Source organism: Neopsephotus bourkii, unplaced genomic scaffold, assembly GCF_033783945.1.
Source record: "Neopsephotus bourkii isolate Nb327-2 ecotype Australia unplaced genomic scaffold, CSIRO-AGI_Nbou_v1 NB_1768, whole genome shotgun sequence".
NCBI classification, from domain to species: domain Eukaryota; kingdom Metazoa; phylum Chordata; class Aves; order Psittaciformes; family Psittacidae; genus Neopsephotus; species Neopsephotus bourkii.
The window spans coordinates 6,482,824-6,501,279 of NW_026902242.1; the positions used below are offsets into that span (position 1 = coordinate 6,482,824).

Genomic DNA, 18,456 nt, shown 5'->3' on the forward strand with positions numbered 1-18,456 from the left:
AATTCCAGGGGAACTGCCTCTCCTGCTCTCATTGTACCCAACACTCACTTACTCTGACCTGGATCATGATGCACTGACAGGCCCCTCAAGAAACACTGTATAGTGAAGAAGGTCTGAGTGCATCTGAAAGTCATAGGAAAAATGTTTTGGAAGAAAGGGGCAGATACTGAACAAGAATGTACTATCTGGCCAATACTTCTGCCAGAGTGACTTAAAGCCATTGTTCTCCATTCATTTTAAAACTACACACACATTTTTTCATGTTCTTGTAGCATCAAATAATCAGTCCTAAAAATTAATTGTACCACTTCAAATTGTAGTACATATAAATCACAAAAACCCTACGTTCACATTATGTTAAAAAAGCTCCCTTAAACCCACTAAAGGAAGAAGATAGGGCCAGGTACGTCCTGCAACCCAGGCTCTGGCACACAGCACTTGCAATAAATGAACCCATGGCCTACAGCTGTAAAGAGACCAGCGCAGCAGGCAGGGTGAGGGATGGCTTTTCAGGCATTCACTGTATTTCCGACTCTGTTTCAAAGTGCCCTATACTTTTCATGGCTTGGATTACCTCTTTAAAATGCATAAATTTGTTATTCCCAATGTACAGGTGGAGGAATTGAGGCTTTTGCTGGACACAGGTTTTGAGCCTAGATGTTTCTGCCTCAGTGCTAGGCTGAGGTCAGCCCTCCTTTTGTGGGTTGAAGTGAAACTGTTAACAAGACAGTTTTTAATATAGTTTCATTTCTTCTGCTTGCTACTGTAATATATTAGAAACAAAATGTTGGAACAAGTTCTTCTACTGACATGCTTTTAAGGTCAAAGGCTGCCTCCGATTTAGGGAACCCTGCAGACAGATCAGTTGGAATCCAGCTGGATACTACGAGCCCGTAACGTAGAAAGAACTCAGGAAAACCAAGCCAAGAAATGTTACCGGTCCTAATCATGCACAGTCCTGTTTATTGTCACCCTTGAGAGCAGAATTTGGTACAGAATGGCTCTCAGAATCAGTGCCAGCATATGTGGACCTGCCTGGGCATTCACTACACGGCTCTGTGCCGATGTGCACCTCGAATATGGATTAGCTGCAGGAACCACTTGTGCATGATGGATCCGTAACACAGGATGCACAGTGAATTGCCTTTGGGGAAAGCTGGGAACTGTGCATATAAAGCAGTTGCTTTTTATATCTTGTGTATGGGTTTTGTGGGTAAACAGCCTGTAAAATTGCATTTTTTTAAATATAAATGTTTTCTTTAGTTATAGCAACACATAAAAGCGCTGGGAATTAGCAGACATAGCTCCTCCCAGTCTTGGAATTCGAAGATGAGCAAATGGAGTTGTAATACCTTCTGCCCCCAAGCCAACAACCAAAAATTGCTTCATTTTGCTTCCCACTTTTCAGCTAGGAGAAAATGCTTATGACCAGGCTATACATCTCTGGGAACAGGGGCCATTTTGTGGCAGAAGCACTGACAGAACCTTACAGACAGCAAGACCACTACCAAATACTGGTACCAGTTGAATGCATGGGTAACAACATCCTACTGTTGTTGTATATGGATGAGCATTTGCTTGTGCACTTTGCAGCCCCAAGATGCAGACTTGGTCAAAACCCATCTGAATTCACTAGGAAAGGCGTCCTCTGCCTTCAGTGGACTTCGGATCAGGGCTGTAACAGGGCTGTATTTGAGCCCAAATTGCTGTTTGCATGTTCTGTTTTTAAGTTTTTCGTCATTTTGACTTTGGAGAAGAACATCTCCAGAAGCAAGGTGTATCCCCCAGGGTGTACATGGAAGAAACAAGGCAGCTCCTCTGCTTAAAGCAGCCCCTCCTTTGCAAAACTCAGTCTGATACGAAACTGTTGGAAACAGTACATGGAGGCAGAGAGAGAAATAAAATACAAAACAAGCAGAACTTCACTGGCTATGTGTGATGGGAAAAGAACAGTGTAAAAGTGACATGCTAAAATTGAATGCATCAGCTCTCTGCCTCCCCTCCAGTGATTTCAATGCCATATTTGATTTGCAGTTAGCATGGCCTTTGAAAATCAAATTATATTCCATCTGGGTCATAGTTTACCCTAAACAGTAGCTGGTTCAGGTCCTACAGGCTCAGTAATAACGGGGTGAGACATGAAACAGGCAAAAATTGCTTCATTTCCATGCTTCCACCAAAACAAAGAAGTGCTTGCAACAGCAAAAAGTAAGCCATACTTTAATTTGGTGAGTGGGAAGAGGAATTGGAGAAGTCATTGTTGTTCTATGACTCAAAAGGCAGTAAGCAGAACCTGGTTAGACTGTCACCACACTGGAGGATTAAACTCACATCAGTCCCTAAACAACAGCATTGAAAGATTTCTGCTTTGAAAGTGGTCTGAGACTAAAAAAACATCCATGATTCCCCTTTCCAGTTTATGAACACAGCTTGTTCATGTAAAGTAAGAGCTGCAGAACAGGCACCGTGCCAAAAGACCGTGCTCACCATCTCATAATTAGTTCTGACCCATAGTCAGAAAATTTCACAGCTCTGGAAGAGAGCCCCATCCTGTTCCCCTTAAATCAGTCCCGGTGACCTCACTGGAAGCAGGCTGATGGCCGTTATCATTTGATAAAAGCAAGTAAAAATAACTGAAAAAATACAGATACAGGTACATCTGTATGCTTGTTCTAGTTCAGCACTTCACATAGCAACAAACAAAATAAAATCACCCCCTCATCATCTTCCCATTAATGACTAATTACTTGCAGGCTCTTCCCCAGAACCTCTCGTGCAGATTTATGAGGGAGTATTGCTATTTAAATTCTTCTTCCTTTTTTTTTTTACACTTAGAAAAGGGTTTCCATGTGCTGTTAACACATAATACTGGTGACAGCATGAGCGGCAGTTGTGTAGGATGACAGGATGGCATGTGAGTGCACATTTGAGCCCATGTGGAATTCGGTTGGCTTTTAACTTTTGGGACCTACCTGTGAAACAAATCTGGGAGCTCTGTGCATGAATTTCCTATTATCTTTGTGATGAAGTTGCGTATGTGTATGTGATACCAGTGCAGTGTATCAAAACCTCTGTGCTAAGTACATATCCTAGGCCACAGTCAATTTGCTTTAATGTTTCTTGTCCTCTGATGTTTTTCTTCTTCCTTTGGTTCTTATGGTGGTTTGCTTTCTGGCAGTGGCTGCCAGCTGAAACGAAGTGACCGCCACTGTGCTCAGTTCACAGCTTGACAGGATAGCACACCGTCAGCTTAGTCACCGTTATCATTTACTTACAGACAATGCAATTCGCATCCCAGCTTCAAAAACACCCACAGAAGAAAACCTTAGTTTCCTTGGTTTTTAATTCTGTATCTTTATGTCATTATGCTCAAGGCATAAACAGATCTTAAAAATCCTACTTTTGCCATTGGTGTTTGAATTGTGAGGATAAGAAACATTCTTTTGTGATTGGCCTTAAGAGTGGGTAACTGCATTTGTGCATGGTTTACATCTGCAATATCATGTTGACCCTTTTTTTATGTCTTTATTATTTTTTTAAGAATCTCATTGGTCTTGTAAGAAACAGTAAAAAGACCCCCTGCTTAAGGAAGCAATCTACCTTCTGTTTTACAGACTTGCTTTTAAATAAAATAGTTCTTGTTGGTTTTTGCAATTTTACTTCCATGATCTTTTATATGGAAACCCTAGAAGAATCATTAATATAAAAGTCTGCCTAGGCTACCATTTCTCTATAATATGGCTCATGTAGTCCTCAGTGGGCAAGCGTCCTTGCTCTTCCGTCTCTTCCTTGGGAAGCGCTTCATTGGACCGGTGAAGAAGCCTCTCTTCCCGATTCTTTATCCTCTGCTCCATTCTCTCTAGCTGCCGTTTGTACTGGTAGCGCTGTTGGAAGAGGTCCTTTGCATAGTCATAGAGCTGCATGTCCAAGTCATTGAGCTCTTCGATCCTGCGGATGGTGTCATTATCCACCTCCACCCCTCCTGCCCTGGTACTGTTGTACTGCATAAAGGGCCGGATGAATTTCAGATTAAAAGTTCTCTCAAACAGGTACTGAGTCTTTCTCTGGAACTCTGTCAGGCCGAAGAAGGCCATGTCTTTGAGGTTTTTTTTTGCGCTCTCCAGCAGGATCTGTGCTCGCTTGTTCTCTGGGATGAAAGACATGTTGTAGCAGCCCACTAAACTCAAGTCAGCCAACATCCTCACTTGGCGGTTGTTGGCCAGGTTATACGGGCAATCCATGAACTCCTGCAGTGTGCAGCCTGACCAGTCCGTTCCTTCGTAGCATGACGGCAGCTCCTCAGGAGTTGGTGTCCTGCCATCACACATGTGCAAGGAGGTCTTCCAAGTAGCTCCTCGTTGGACGTGACGCCATTCGCTGAGGTAACGGGATACGGGGTCTCTCAGAAGTGTGATGTAGTAGAATTTTCTACAAGAAGAAGAGAAAGGAAAATAAATACTCTGCTAGTAACAAGTTAAGATGCTTGGCAAGCTGAGATACAGTGCAGATATCAGAAAGACAAGAGGAAATCAACACCACAGCATCCATTCCACTGTACTCTTGGGTCATCTTCTTGCAATATCTGCAAAGTAGTTTGTGCAACATTAGACCTGTGTTTCTCATAGCCCACCATTTTAGTCTTGCCAAGTAGCAATGCCTTCACCAGGACATTTGTTTTCAGCCACAGACTGCAAATGTCAGAACAAATCATCAGGATTCAACCAGTCTACCAGCTTCAGAGAACAGCTGTGACTTCAGGGACTGGCTGGCCTTTCACACGGCCACGTGCCCTCTGAATCAGTCAGGGCCTGCTCTTCAGGACAGCTCAGCAACTGGTTTATGAGCTGGGCTATCATTTTCACTTCATGCAGATGCTGACCAGGACACCTACTGCTTGATTGATCTGGCTGCTGAGTTGAAATGTGGGAGTCTGCAGTAAGTAGCAGGATAGCACTGCAGAAACATAAGTAAAAAATAATGGGAAATCGGGAATGCAATATGCTTTGCAGAAAGAGAAGGCATGAGTTGACAACCAGTAATAGTAGCTGTAGGTCACTCTCAGCTAATCTGCTATAGGTTCAAACAAACTTAAGACACATGAGACTAAAAAGGAGGAAAAAGCAAGACAATCAGGAGGAACACACATGGTGACATGGGGCATTCTTGCTGTCCCAAATATAATGAAGTCCCCAAGAATACAAGCTGTCCCTTGAACTGCAAACATGACAGCTGCCTTGTACAGAGAGACCCTCCAGCTTCAGCCCACCTTGTGCCTGGGTAAAGTTCTGGGACTGATCATGATGGAAATCTGCAACAGCCCTCCGTAAAGAGAAATGGGCCTGTTCCCTTGACTTCTAGCAGCTTGGGACTGTGGTGTCTCTTGAATGTTTCTAGAACAAGGAAACACCTTCTCTAGTTGCTAAAGCTGGCAGGGAATTAAGCCCACATGTGCTCCCAGTGCACACAGGGCTGTGTGACACTGTGCACTGGGGCTGTGTCAGGACAGCACACATATGCTACTGGAAATGTTTCATATAGGGGTGGTGGTGGATCATTTCTCCACCAGAAATGCATCTTTGGAGTGCTGCTACATGGCTTGCTGCTGCCTGCAGGGCTTGGGAGAGCTCAGTGTGATGGCCATTGTGAAGAAACTGCATGTATTTTTAAGGAAAAAGAAAGCTAAAAAAGGTAAAAATTCTGCTTTGGCTGATATTAACACACCTGTATTTCCTGAGCACCTTCAATATTATTATTCCTAGCAGAAACCTCAATTACTGCAATACACATAATTTAATTTTAAGTAAATACATCAAAGACATTGCCTGGGAAGCCTGACTTTTAAGGAATGTTTGCTTTCCCAAATGATTATTAACTTGCTGATGGGTTGTTCCAAAGCAGTAAATTTTGTAATCTTTCCAGCAAATGGGTGTCCACTTAGACTCCAGCTCTTCTCCTCATTCTGCCTTCAGAACTAGGCCTGGTAAAGACATTTGCTATTTTTGGAAGCTTTTCCATCTCTCTTCATAGCAAGGGTATCACGCTGTCTAGGAATACTGTCTAGTACTGTCTGTGTACACGGGGAGAAAGAAGGGGGCAGAGTGCATAAGAGAAACACTTCCCTTAAATTTACCTCTTTTTCCTTCATTTACATTGCAGCCTGTAATGATTCAACTTCCCAGACTGAGATGCAGCTATGATTTACAGAGACAGTTCTAAGAAACCTCTAACAGATGGGGATAAAACATGACAGTGGAAGGAAAAGGAAGGCAATGATGAATGCCAGATGTTCAAGTGACAGACACTGATGCTAAACACTACCAGCACTTGTGAACTGTAGTGGACTTTTTATTTACACCAATGTAATCTAAAGGCTACATTTTTTTCCTGTAGCAGGTAGAAGCTAATTATTATTATATGGCTTGCTGAAGCAACTGCAAGTTTCACCTAAGATCAGGGACTCATCTGTGTGGTATCCAAAGGCACAGGAGGAATCGATTCCTGTCCAAACCTGCAGTCTATACAAGTATGGATAAGGGAAAGAAGAAGCATTAGAAACTGTCTTTTGTACACAGGGGAACTACCAATATAAATGATGGCCGTAAAGTCAAATGGGTGTCTGTGGCAGAGCTGGCATGAATCTGGTTCTTGTAAGCCTGAGTCCAGTTTGTCTTCTCTCACTCTGCCTCTGTTTAAACTTTAGGGATCCATTAGTAAATATGAAATACAAAGCTTGTAGGGTCCATTGCATCAGAGACAGCTTGAACAGGACATAGACTATAGACTGAGAAAAGGTTAGGAGCAAGTATTTCTTCTTTCACACCTGCACTTCAAGAGCTATTATCTTAGTTGAAGCGATACACTGGTAAATACTTTACCATGAGCAACCCCTAAGATTCATCTTATGGACAGAAAAAAATAGAACAGAAATAGTGAATATAATGTCTTTTGAAAATATACTGAATTTGATGTGCCCCTTCCCAGGTCTGTCACGTAGAAAAGCAGAAGAAGTAGAGCTTGACTCCTAAAACAGAAATAAGATGTATCTTTGGAAACTGGAATACTGGCAGTGGAACCAGGCCCCTGGAGGTACATTAGGAAGCTGCCCCAGTGGAGCTTAAATTAAAATCCAAGCAAACAAACAAATAAACAGAGACTGCAGTGCAAATGAATAGTTTAAATCGCCTAAGATGAGATGTGCCACTGACATACTGGAAATTATTCTCCCAAACCTCTATTTAGCTTTCTGGAAGGATACTGCTTTCAGAGGTGCAGATTCCCTGGGCTCTCAGGAAAGTAAAGAGCACACCTTCAGGAAGGCTGGGGCCTCAGGAACCACTTTGATATTAGATGAATGACCACGTAAGCATTCACCTAAAGTACTTAAGATACTGAAGTTTGCATTCATGAACTATAACTTGGGGATTGCCTTCAAGTGCAGAGAAAAGTTAGCTATCTCGCTAAAGCATCACCCATTAGCAGCAATGTTATTAATATCGTGAACCAGAAAGTGGGGGGAACTTTGTGCCAGCATGGTTGAGAACACGGGCAGTGCCACTTGTCAGCAGTGGCTTGCGATTTATGAGGAACCACATGGCTACTAAGTCCTCTTTTGTCATCAGAGATAAAATAAACCCATAAAATACACGCAGCTGGGAGTGCCCTTTCTTTCAGCATGGTGCCCCAGACAGCTACTTAAGTTAAATATTCCTAAAGGCTCATTTCAGAAGTGTGGTCTTCTCCTAGCCCAGATGGTTCCACTCAATCCTGCCTCATAAAAAACCCAAATAGCCCCAGTCTGCTCATGCAATGCCAAGTCTCACTGGCCTTTCTGGCATCAACGAACTTGAGTAAGAAAAATGGACATTCTAGTTGGTAAGATACTTCTTTTCCTGTTCTTCCCATGTGAAGCTTGGCAGAACAGCATTACTACTCTTGCAAGCTCCCCTTCTACATATCCATGGGGTTTGATCCCCAGGATGACAAAGAAAAGCAGAAGCCGAACTCCCACCTCTGCCTCTCCTTGCATTATTGTCCCTGCATTCCCAATAGGAAAATCCACCTGAAGCTCCCTGGAGCATTTGAAACGGCAGTGCTGCAACTCAGATCTATATGCAGGCTGCACAGTTTTGCCTGAGGAAAGAATCACTACTGTATTTATTGAACAGAGCAAAATGAAATCATGTGTTTGGTAAACAATCCTGTATTAGAACTGAGGTTTCAGGGAGAAAAATATCCAGTATTAGAAAGGAAGGGCAATCTTGCAATTGGAGTACACATCAGCAGAAGCACCCCTTGTGTCAAAATTACCCTGTATGTCCCAGACGAATCTCTCTTTCTGCCTCTGTTTCCCATGTGTGAAGGGCTGCCAATGTCTCCTTTGTCTATTTTGACAATTCAAAATGTAACATCTTTAGGAGCAGGAGCTGCCTCCTTCAGTGATTATGCAAAGCCCCTGTTCCAGCCCGGATTGAGGACAATAGTTAACTTGAGGCGTATTTTCATGACACAGGCGTCAGGGGCACTGTTGCCTACAGGACTCCCACCCCAACCTCTCCTTCCCGTTCTCCCACAGCAGCGCAAAGCAGCCTTGCTTTTGCCAGCAGAGTTGCATTTGGTTTGGTTTGGGTTTTTTTTAAGGGCCATGCTGTGCATGCAGTCACTGAGCAGATCTGGGTTAAAAACAACCCTTTCTTGCAGACATGAGGGGGTGGCTGAAGCCCTCTTTAGTAATATTCTGCCTTAATTCCTGTCAGCAGGTTCCTCAGCTAATGAAAGGGAAATGAAACTCTCCTTCCTTTAAAAAACCAATTCCTTCTCTTTTGCTAATAACCAGTCAACAACATTCTGATGAAGTGACAGATTCTAAATATGATGCTATTACCTCTCTTCAGTTCATTTCCATTTATGCTTTCCTACACTCCTATTCAGTACACCCTTCTTACTTCCCACTGATGGTCTCTAAAATCTACCAAGAACTGCTTATTTGACTGTGCAATCCCCTATTCTTTCCTGTGATTAAGTGCTTCCCTCCCACACAGCCAAAATACCTGTTTCTACAGGCTCTTCACTGAGCTTTCAAGTGTCCCTCACAGGAAAAGTAAAATCTATCAGAAGTCCTTCTTGGCTACTGTGGTGGCCTTCCATCAGATAAAGAGCAAAATAAGGATAGCCACTTCCAATCATAAATGCTTCATTCCGCCTGCCAGGAGGGGGAAAGGGAAGGAAGCTGCACAGGTCAGCTTCAATCATATAACCCCAATCTGTCAAAGCAACATGCCCCCAGGCTACAATTTTTCTACTGCTAAAGAAGAAAATAATAAAAACCTCTTTCTGTGTCCTTGCCGAATTAACTGAACAGAGCAGAACAGAACACGGTGTCCGCCAGCTTGCAAGAATGAGAAACACTCTGTTTTGTTTCAAAGAAGTAGGAACGTCAAATTTGTGGCTGATTTAAGGCATCTTTATAAGCCAAGGCCATGAATTACACACTCCTCAAATCACTTGTGAAGGTCCTTATTCAGTTCATAGTCACTGTAAATAGTTTATCACTAATAAAACAACCAGTGATTTTGCCTCCCTCCGGAGAAATGAAAACAGGCACCCACCCTGCCATTAGTCTGCAGGGACCAAGGAAAGAACTAGAGCGAGGAAAGAACCAGAGCAGTAAGCACCACTACTGCAATCATGTAAACCCTCACCTTACAGACAGTTAAGAGGATTATTAGGCAATGGTTATCTCCTCTGAAAATGGACAGTGTATTCTAAAGGAGCAGTCCCAGCAATGGCATACAGGTAAATAGTAAATAAAGGTGAGTCAGGGGTTTCTACTAATAGATGAGCTGAGAATGTGGCAGGTGAAGGTTTGAAAGGAATTTATCTTCTCACTATAAAGTAATACTATGTGTTACCTACAAACAACAGATGCATGGAAACTGTTTTATGCTTCTGCACAGAGCCACAAAATGACCTTCTGCTATGGTGGGGTGCGGAACACTCTCCAGCCATCCCCACCGCCTGCTTCGGTACAAGTTGTCTCTTGCCTTATTTACCACCAATACACCAAATCCCTGCTCACCACTTTTAAAGCCCAGGCATGGGAAGACTCCACGTGTCCCTTTTACTCCACAGTCAGATTTCTTGCATAACAAAACACACTCTCAGTCAGAGATTGGAATTTAATATATGTACAATGATTACTTCCTTTGGTAGCAAATAGCCCTAATTTTCCTCAGTCTATTTCCTCTCATCTGGTGTTCATTTAGACTCTTCCTGCATTTCACACACAATGAACTCTTCAGCTCTTTAAAAGTCACAGAAAAAGAAAGAAACCTCCAAACAAATAAACAAAAAAACAAGTCTGTCTCCTATATTTAAATAAAGGTTGCAACACAAAACACCAGAAGCCAAGAAACTTCACAGCAAAGGCAGTTCTCCAGTACCCACTCAGCCTGTGTGTGCAAACACCTACCTTCAACATTCTTCTGTTCCAGTAAAGGAAGGGGCTGTCTTTACAGCAAGTCAGTGCTTGCTTTGGTAACTGGCTTTGTTTTGCACAGTTGTGTTTGTTTGGCCTGATGGTCGCTGCTCTTGGGACTCTGCTATATTAAAAGATGGGATGTTTTGAAATGCAACAACCATCACACAGGCTCTGCTCACCCTCCAGATCTTCACTCAGGGATTTCTCCTAGGGTCTGATCTCACTGTGGGCCATGCTGCTGACAGCCCACCATGAGCTGACCATGAAAAACAGCACTGGGGCTGCTTCAGGAGGTGAAGCCAGAAGAGAATACCCTCATACTACTGACAAATTGACATGCTCTTCTTCCAAATGGGAATATTAACCCCTCCAGACTCTCTTGGCTGGATGTAATCCAGAGCACGTATTTCCAAATACACGAGGGTGGGTTTCAGCAGGTAAAATTGGGTATTTCAGTCCATCTACCCCCTTCTGTAAGCACCAGCAGCCCCTGAAAAAAAGAGCACTTCTAGAGCTGGGCATTTATATGGCTTTGAGGGCTGCAGCTTTACCTGCTGCCCTTCCAGTGCACAGGATAATTGTACTTGGACTGGATGTTCTTAGGTCCATTCCAATGAATCTATCCTATCCTATCCTATCCTATCCTATCCTATCCTATCCTATCCTATCCTATCCTATCCTATGTCTCTTTTCCTCTTGGGGAAGAACAGATTAAAAATGGAAAAACAGAGTCAACTCTAATTCCAGCAGCTATAACAATACTGGCTGAGGGTGTAAGTAGATCTGTAGCAGATTTCAGAGTGTAAATGAACCTGAGGTTTCTTAGGTCGCATGTTCTGGATTTAAATAGCTGCAGACTCAGAATCTATTACATATTTATATTTTTTAGCAGGAATTAAAATGTGTTATATTCATTAAATATACATTTTAAAATACCAGTACTATATTAACTTGGGAGTTAAAAAAACAATGTAACTGAGTAGGCATGCTTGAAAAGCCACACCTCTCTTTCTTCCCCTTTGTGTTTCCTAACAAGTGGAGGATTTAGAATGCTTCAAAATCCTGGTGATGCAGCCTTTCATCATACAATGAATGGTCACACTGCAGTGGCAGGCAGGGAGCGTGAAGCTCCTGTGTGCCTGTACCTGTGTGTACCAAACACAACGCATCTTTCTTGCAAAGGCACTTTAAAAGATGAGAGAAGGTGACAGTGAAGAAAGAGACAAAAGAGTGAGCAGTGTTTCAGGCATTTCACAAGAGGAACAAGCACCCCTCCATCCACTCCGAGCAACTTTAAACAAAAGCTCTCCTTTTGGTGTTTGCAGTAGACACACAGGCTTAGAATCACAGCTTTAAAAACACCAGATAGTGTCAAACGCTATTGCAAGGGCCTTCTCCAGCCTGGTGGCAGTGAAACCTGCAGCTGTGGAGCCAAGGAAGACATGAATTTGTGTGCTCCTGCAGCAACTGAGCCTCGATTTTGGAATCTGTAGGAAAGATAATGCTGTGTGTCTGCATGTGCCTCTGCACACATGGTAGCTGTGTGAGACGTCTCTATTTGAAGCTGACCTACAAAGAAAGGTAGGTCTACAAAGCAGTAGTTGGAATACTATTACCTATATATTCCTTTTACATAGTTTTGTGTCTGGAATCAAATGCAGCATCAAGACAGGTATGGTTTGCTATCAATTCCTCTGAAACCATCAGAAGTGGACACTTCCAGGCTCACTGTCTCCATAAATGAAATGAGGGTGTGTTTGTACCTTAGATCTCAGTATTGTGCAGCACTGATACTTGCTGTGTTCATAATGCATTAGGTCCGATTTGCTAGCAAAGCACTACCGATAGGCTTTCACCCAGGAAACAAGTACAGTCCTATCACCCTAATGCCTCATGGCTGTTTTATATCCAGTTAGCAGAATAGATACAGACTATGGGTTTTAAAAACATCTCTGCTCTTCAAGAAAACTGAGCTGCTGTGTAAGCACAAGAATTTCCTGTTGCAGTATCTCTTGCAAACAAGTTAATCTATAAAAGGACACATGACATGTTATGAACCTCAGCTCGTTTTTCAAAATGACAGATGTGATGAAAATTGGCCAAAGACTTGGGAAAAAAAAGTGGGGGTCAGGGTGAGGGGAGCAGATGGGGGGTGGAGAGGAAGGCATTCCAGAGCCCTCTGGAGCCTTGGACTCCTCTAGGACCCATTAAAAGCTTATGTTACTTGCACTGTTTATAAACAAGTGCTTTCTTTTGCCATTATAACCTTCGTCCTATCAAGCGCTTAGGAAGTGTTGACTGCTGTCTTCTACTGAAGCAAGGCACCAAAAATGATGGCGAGTTACAAATCATATACCTTTGATTTATTACCTTTCCCAAGTTTCAGGAGGTTTGTTGTGATTCCTAAGTGACCTTAGTAAACCAACTAATCAATAGCACATCTGAATGCTGACAGACTGCAGTGGAAAGTTTCACTGCCAGAAGGATTACATCAGTGCTGGCAGAGGAGAGACAGTAGAAATGTGGACTGCAACCCATACCTATTCTTTGCATTTTTTAGCTTTTATTATTGCTCCTGCTGTCATCAAGGTAGGAGATTCAGGATGAGAAAACACTGCCATTCTCCCTAAGAAACATGTTCTCTCCCTTCACTTATGGGCTCTATTGCAGGGACTTTCATTTTTATTGATTTTAGCACTACACAAAATACAGATTTCAGTCACACACTGCAGCTGTATTTACTGTAAAATATTTGCTCTAAGAGTACTGTACCCATTAGTTTTTTGAGTTTCTCCCTGGAGGCTGGACACGTTAAAAACGAGCAAGAAACAAATCAGCCCCTGAAGAGACATTTGCAATGAGACTTTTCATCTCTGTGTCAGCGTGGCTCTGGAGAGGTAGCAGAAGATAGCGGTTTTTACCCTAGCACTAGACAGGTTAAGTGGAAAACATTTGGGGTCTTATTCTAGCTCCCTGGGGTAAGTGCTGTCCCCTAATAAAGTGCCAGTGGAGGCTGCCAGGTTATCAAGGAGGCTGAAATTTAAGTCTCCTTCTTGTCATCGAGACTGAGATGCACTGGTTCTGCATAGAAATCTGCACAGCTTTGTGCTGTCTTTACCCTGGGAAGAGAGAGAAAGCCAGGGATTCAAGCCTCCCCAGGTGTCAAGATGGATGCAGTGAATAAAACAAGTGCATATTTTACCTAATAAAGCAGGATATCTGCATCTAATTCCTGCAGACTTCAGGATGCAGTTTGGGAACGATTAGGATATTGTCACACAGAAAAAAAAAACCAACAAACCCAAAACAGAAGCAAGTTGAAATAGTGCAAAGACAAAGCAGAAGTAGCTATGCAATATGCAAAGATATTTATCTGCATCAGCTGCAAACAAAGCAGCTAGGCTGGAATTTGCATTTTCTTTTGATCTGTAAGCCAGTTTCTCTTGCGCATCACAGGAGTTCCACTGGCACTAAGATTCAAGAAGTATAACAGCATGACAGACAGGAAGTATGTCTTCTTGAGAAAGATTAAATTATAAAGAAACCATACAGGAAGATGAAGGGAGCAAGAGTAGTCACAGGAGCAGATATTGATTGCTTATGCAGGACAACTGAATTCCTCAGCAGCTGCCTGCCTCAGCCAAAAGGATGCAATATTTGTGTCAGGCAGCTGCAACTGCAACACAGACACCAGTGAGTTGCTTGTGGATCAGTCTTGTTCGAGTCAAAACCTGATGGATGGCTACTTGTATTGATCAGAGTGGGAAGACTCAGGAAACTGAATTGAGAAGCACAGGATTTTGAAACTAGATTGACATGTCCTGGACAGACGAGCAAACATTGTAACTTCCAATCAGCCAGGGTACATCAGGAAACAAGACATCCCAATGAACTAAAACATAAAGAGCAACGTAGCCCATTCCTGGAAGCAGTCACAATGCAAGCTGTTGCAAGGACTGGCTTCCAAAGAGCATCTCTGTGAGCGAGGTAGGGCTGCTAGAGAAAGGGAACAACTGCTGCCCAGCAAAACAAATCCGTGTGAGCTACATACACGTAGTGGCATAGGTGACTGGTCCTGACTCCATTTACCCAGTGCTGGGAGGGGTTCCCACACTGCTGCTTTTCTTGCAAATGGTCATATTAGTGGCTTACAAAAAGTACTAAAGCTCCCCCTTCTCAATTAACTGGCTCTCTCTTGCTCAGGAATAGCAGATACTGTCAAACAACAAATAGATAATCCTCTAGAAAGCAGAGTTACTAATCATCCACTTCTACATTTAAGATCACTCAGAGTTGCCACTGGCTTATACTGTTTTTCTAATTAATTGCACTGGAATGCACTTAAGCAAGCCCCGGATCAAAGAATCAACTGCAGAGATTGAAATAAATCCTGTCTGTGCTGCTAATGCGTTGGAAACGGATGACTTGCTAAGCATTCCAGATCCTGGGTACCAATGTTTTAAAACTACAGATAGTGTGAGACACTTTGAAAGGAACAGATTTAAGAATAAAAAGGAGAAAACTCCCTTCATTTGCTTGTAAAAGACAATTAAACAAAGGCAATCATGCAACTAATTTATTGTGAAGCTTGTGGATCTTAAGTTCCTTATTCTCTGCTTTCCTATCACCAGAAATCACAGCGCAGGAGTGTCAATTTTTACTATAGCAAAACTTTATCATTGTTCCAGATTTCTTTTTAAGTTTGTTTTTATGAAGGGTTAAAATCTTTTCAAAAGAATGATAAATAAAAGTGACTGGGGATGGATGCGTTACCAGTTGGTACAATAAATCACTGCCTCTTCCTGCATGAGTCTCTCTCGTGGTTTAGAATATCATCAGAATGCCTTTGATTGATTTACAATTTAGTAATCCAACCATCATCATCTATAATTCTACAATAAGCCACGGCACTTAATGTAGCTGTTACAGATGTGCAGAAGTTCATTCCCCGCCTTTTAGGAGGTGATATCTAGAAGGCAGCTGCAGACACCAGGATTAGCTCGGGAAGAAAACTCTGTCCTCAGCACAGGAAAACATCCCATTTTCCTGTAACAATGCCCTGTCTTTAAAGCTGAAAGACAACCTTGATATATTCAGGTTCAATTATTAAACATGAAGTATCTATATGCATATATGTACCCCCTTACCACCTGGGCAGGAGTAACAAAATGCCTGGCTTCTGTCTAAAACACATTATTTCCTTGGAAAGCAAGACATTACTGAAAGCTGTACGCAACCAACCCAGCAAAGGGTGTGCACCTAAAGGCAACTGGTCTCACAGGCCAGGCCAGCATGAAGATACCCATGCTGCAGTGCATTCTGCATGTGGCACAGTGTTTGGCGTCAGACCTAAGGCAGGGTTAGAGTTTGCTCTTAAAAACCCCACAGGAGTGGGGCTCAGGCAATGCAACCCGAGTAATAGGGTGCTACTCATTCTGCTGTTACTGTAACCAACACCCGGCCTTCCTGACAGCACAACTGAAGACATCATGGGCACTGTTACTCATCTTTTTGCTGACTGGAAAACAGTAGGTTAATTCTAATTAGTTTCAACTTCTTCTGTTACAGCCTGCGAGCAACACAGCCTGAGCTAGCCTGCAGTTAACACTTTTGTTAATACCGTTTCTTAAAGAAAAGGAAAATGCGTAACATGCATAATACAAGGTGCAGGTATTTTACAGCAAACAGCACTAGTACTCTCTGCCAGCCTCACAGCAGCCACAGTTCATTTAAAGCGGGCATACAGAAATAGCAACAGGAATTGTCAAAGTGATGGTCTAGGTCACAGAAACAATTTCTTTCCTTAAGTGAATCAGCATACTGAGGAAGCTAACAAAGACTGCAGAATTCATTAGCTGAGCTGTGCTGGAAAGGTTCTGCTCCGAATCCATCACTGCTCTGTCTAGGCCAGCCAGCATCCTGTCTCTGACAGTGACCTGTCCCAGGCACTGCCGAGAGAGGTGCAAGGAATAGCAAAGATATTTCTAATTACAGGAATCCTCTTGTTTCCTCTCAGCTGCACTCTTAGGAATCGTAAATCAGACTAGTTTGGGTCGTCAGGGATATCTGAGTCTTCGAAACTCCAACTATCACAGGAATTCTCAGCTGGGTCTTAATCAGTACATTATGAGGCCAAAAGAGCTGGCAAATCTGCACGAGTGTAAGGCCCAATGACATACCCAGTGAGTATTTCACAGGGACAGCATCCCTGGGTGTGAAGGGATATCACACCCTAACAAACCATGAGTTCATCTGCTTCTGAGGGTGGTAGATGATAGCCCCTGCCTGTGGGGGGCATCCAACTACCAGAAAAGTGGCAATGTGGTTTTGAAAAGCAGCTTTTTGATTAATAAATCCTTGAGATTCTTTTCTTAAATACGGCCCACTGTTATTGCCTCAACTTCTGTTTGAAGGACCTTGAAGGTGTCCTAACTGGCTGAAAGGCAACCAAGCTCCTCTGCAGCTCTACTCCAGATAGGCCTAATTTAATTATGTGCTTACAAGTGTACGCTACAATTCTCCAAAGCACCGCTTTCTACTCAGAAGAACCCTCTGCATCTCTTCAAAGAAAGCACACAGTGGGACTATTCCTCCTGCTCCCCCTACAGCCTGGGAATACCCCCACATCCCTCTACAAGGGAGGAAGAACCCCACTCTCCCGGAGAGCCAGACAGGCTGTCAACCACCACGGCTGGCTAACAACTGCTGCCTCTGGTGGGGTGGCATGACCAAGGCTGAGGGTTGGCATAAGCACATCCTCCTAAGGTAATTCTCTGCACACACAACTTTCCTTCCAGGGGGTCTTACAGTACTTGCCACTGGTATTTACATTTCCGATTTAACAGTTTATATTCACTGCTTACACAAACATGGCATACAAAGTGCCCCTGGCCTGCAGGTGATGTTCACAGAATCATAGACTGGTTTGGGTTGGAGGGGACCTGTCAGCCGCACCAGCAACCGTTCGGAGTGGCCCCCTGCACCTCCACTCCTGCACTCGCGGGTGACCTTAAAGCTCATCCAGTTCCAACCCCTGCTATGGGCAGGGATACCTCACACTAGAGCAGGTTGCTCCAAGCCCCTGTGTCCAACCTGGCCTTGAACATTGCCAGGAATGGGGCAGCCACAGCTTCTCTGGGCACCCTGTGCCAGCGCCTCAGCACCCTCACAGGGAAGAATTTCTGCCTGATGTATAATCTCAATCTCCCCTCTGTCAGTTTAAAGCCACTCCCCCTTGTGCTGTTGCATACATAACTGGAACACTGGGCTTTGCATTGAGATTACAGCTCTGTATCTATAGAGCACTTTGCTTAAGTTTGCCTCAGGCTTGGCTATGAAATACTGCCTCCAGCAAAATGACAGAGGAGTTTTCTCCTCATAGGCTTATATTACATGGAAAGGTTTTGCTGGTGTATCTGTGCTGTGAGAAGAAAATAATAACATATCAGCCAAATAGCAATGCCAGCAAAAAGTTGTGGATAGCTATACAGTTGTGTGAATAGCTTATTCTGTCCAGGGAAATGGGTTAAGTTATAGAGGCAGAGGAACACTTGCCAGTGTGAGTTCTCTTACAAAAGGGGTTTACCAGCCCAGCTCTGCTAAAATAACCACATTCTGAATGCAGGCATGTGCTCAGTCTCTCTGTCAAAACAATTATCACAGAGAAAGTACCTTGTGTTTGGTAAATTGTTACCAAAGGCAGTCTGCATCCCCAGAGCATGCTGTGATTAAGCCTCTGCCCACTGGGATGTGCTGGGCTGAGGCCACCGGTTCTTTCAGATACACTGGCAAACTGCTGAGCTGGGAGAGGCTTTCAGTCACTACCAAACTGGGATGGATGAGAGCTGGTAATTTTGTTATATGAGGCTCCATATCCCACAGCCTGAGTTATTCAATCCTCTGACTGTCTCTTCACATAAGAATTTATGTTTTCTTTGAGCATTTTGCCAGTGGGAGCGGGAGGATTGCAGGGTCATTGC

General features: G+C 43.3%; 1 protein-coding gene across 1 annotated transcript in view; it reads right to left on the minus strand.

Annotated features, from left to right (window-relative positions):
- Positions 1–3,151: 3,151 nt before the first annotated feature.
- The window catches only part of HS6ST1 (heparan sulfate 6-O-sulfotransferase 1), a 185,206-nt gene continuing 169,901 nt past the window's right edge, over positions 3,152–18,456 (minus strand). Inside the window, exon 2 of the mRNA XM_061379160.1 lies at positions 3,152–4,428. Coding sequence (XP_061235144.1) covers positions 3,720–4,428 — 709 coding nt within the window. The 3' untranslated portion in view covers positions 3,152–3,719. The remainder of the gene's footprint in view (positions 4,429–18,456) is intronic.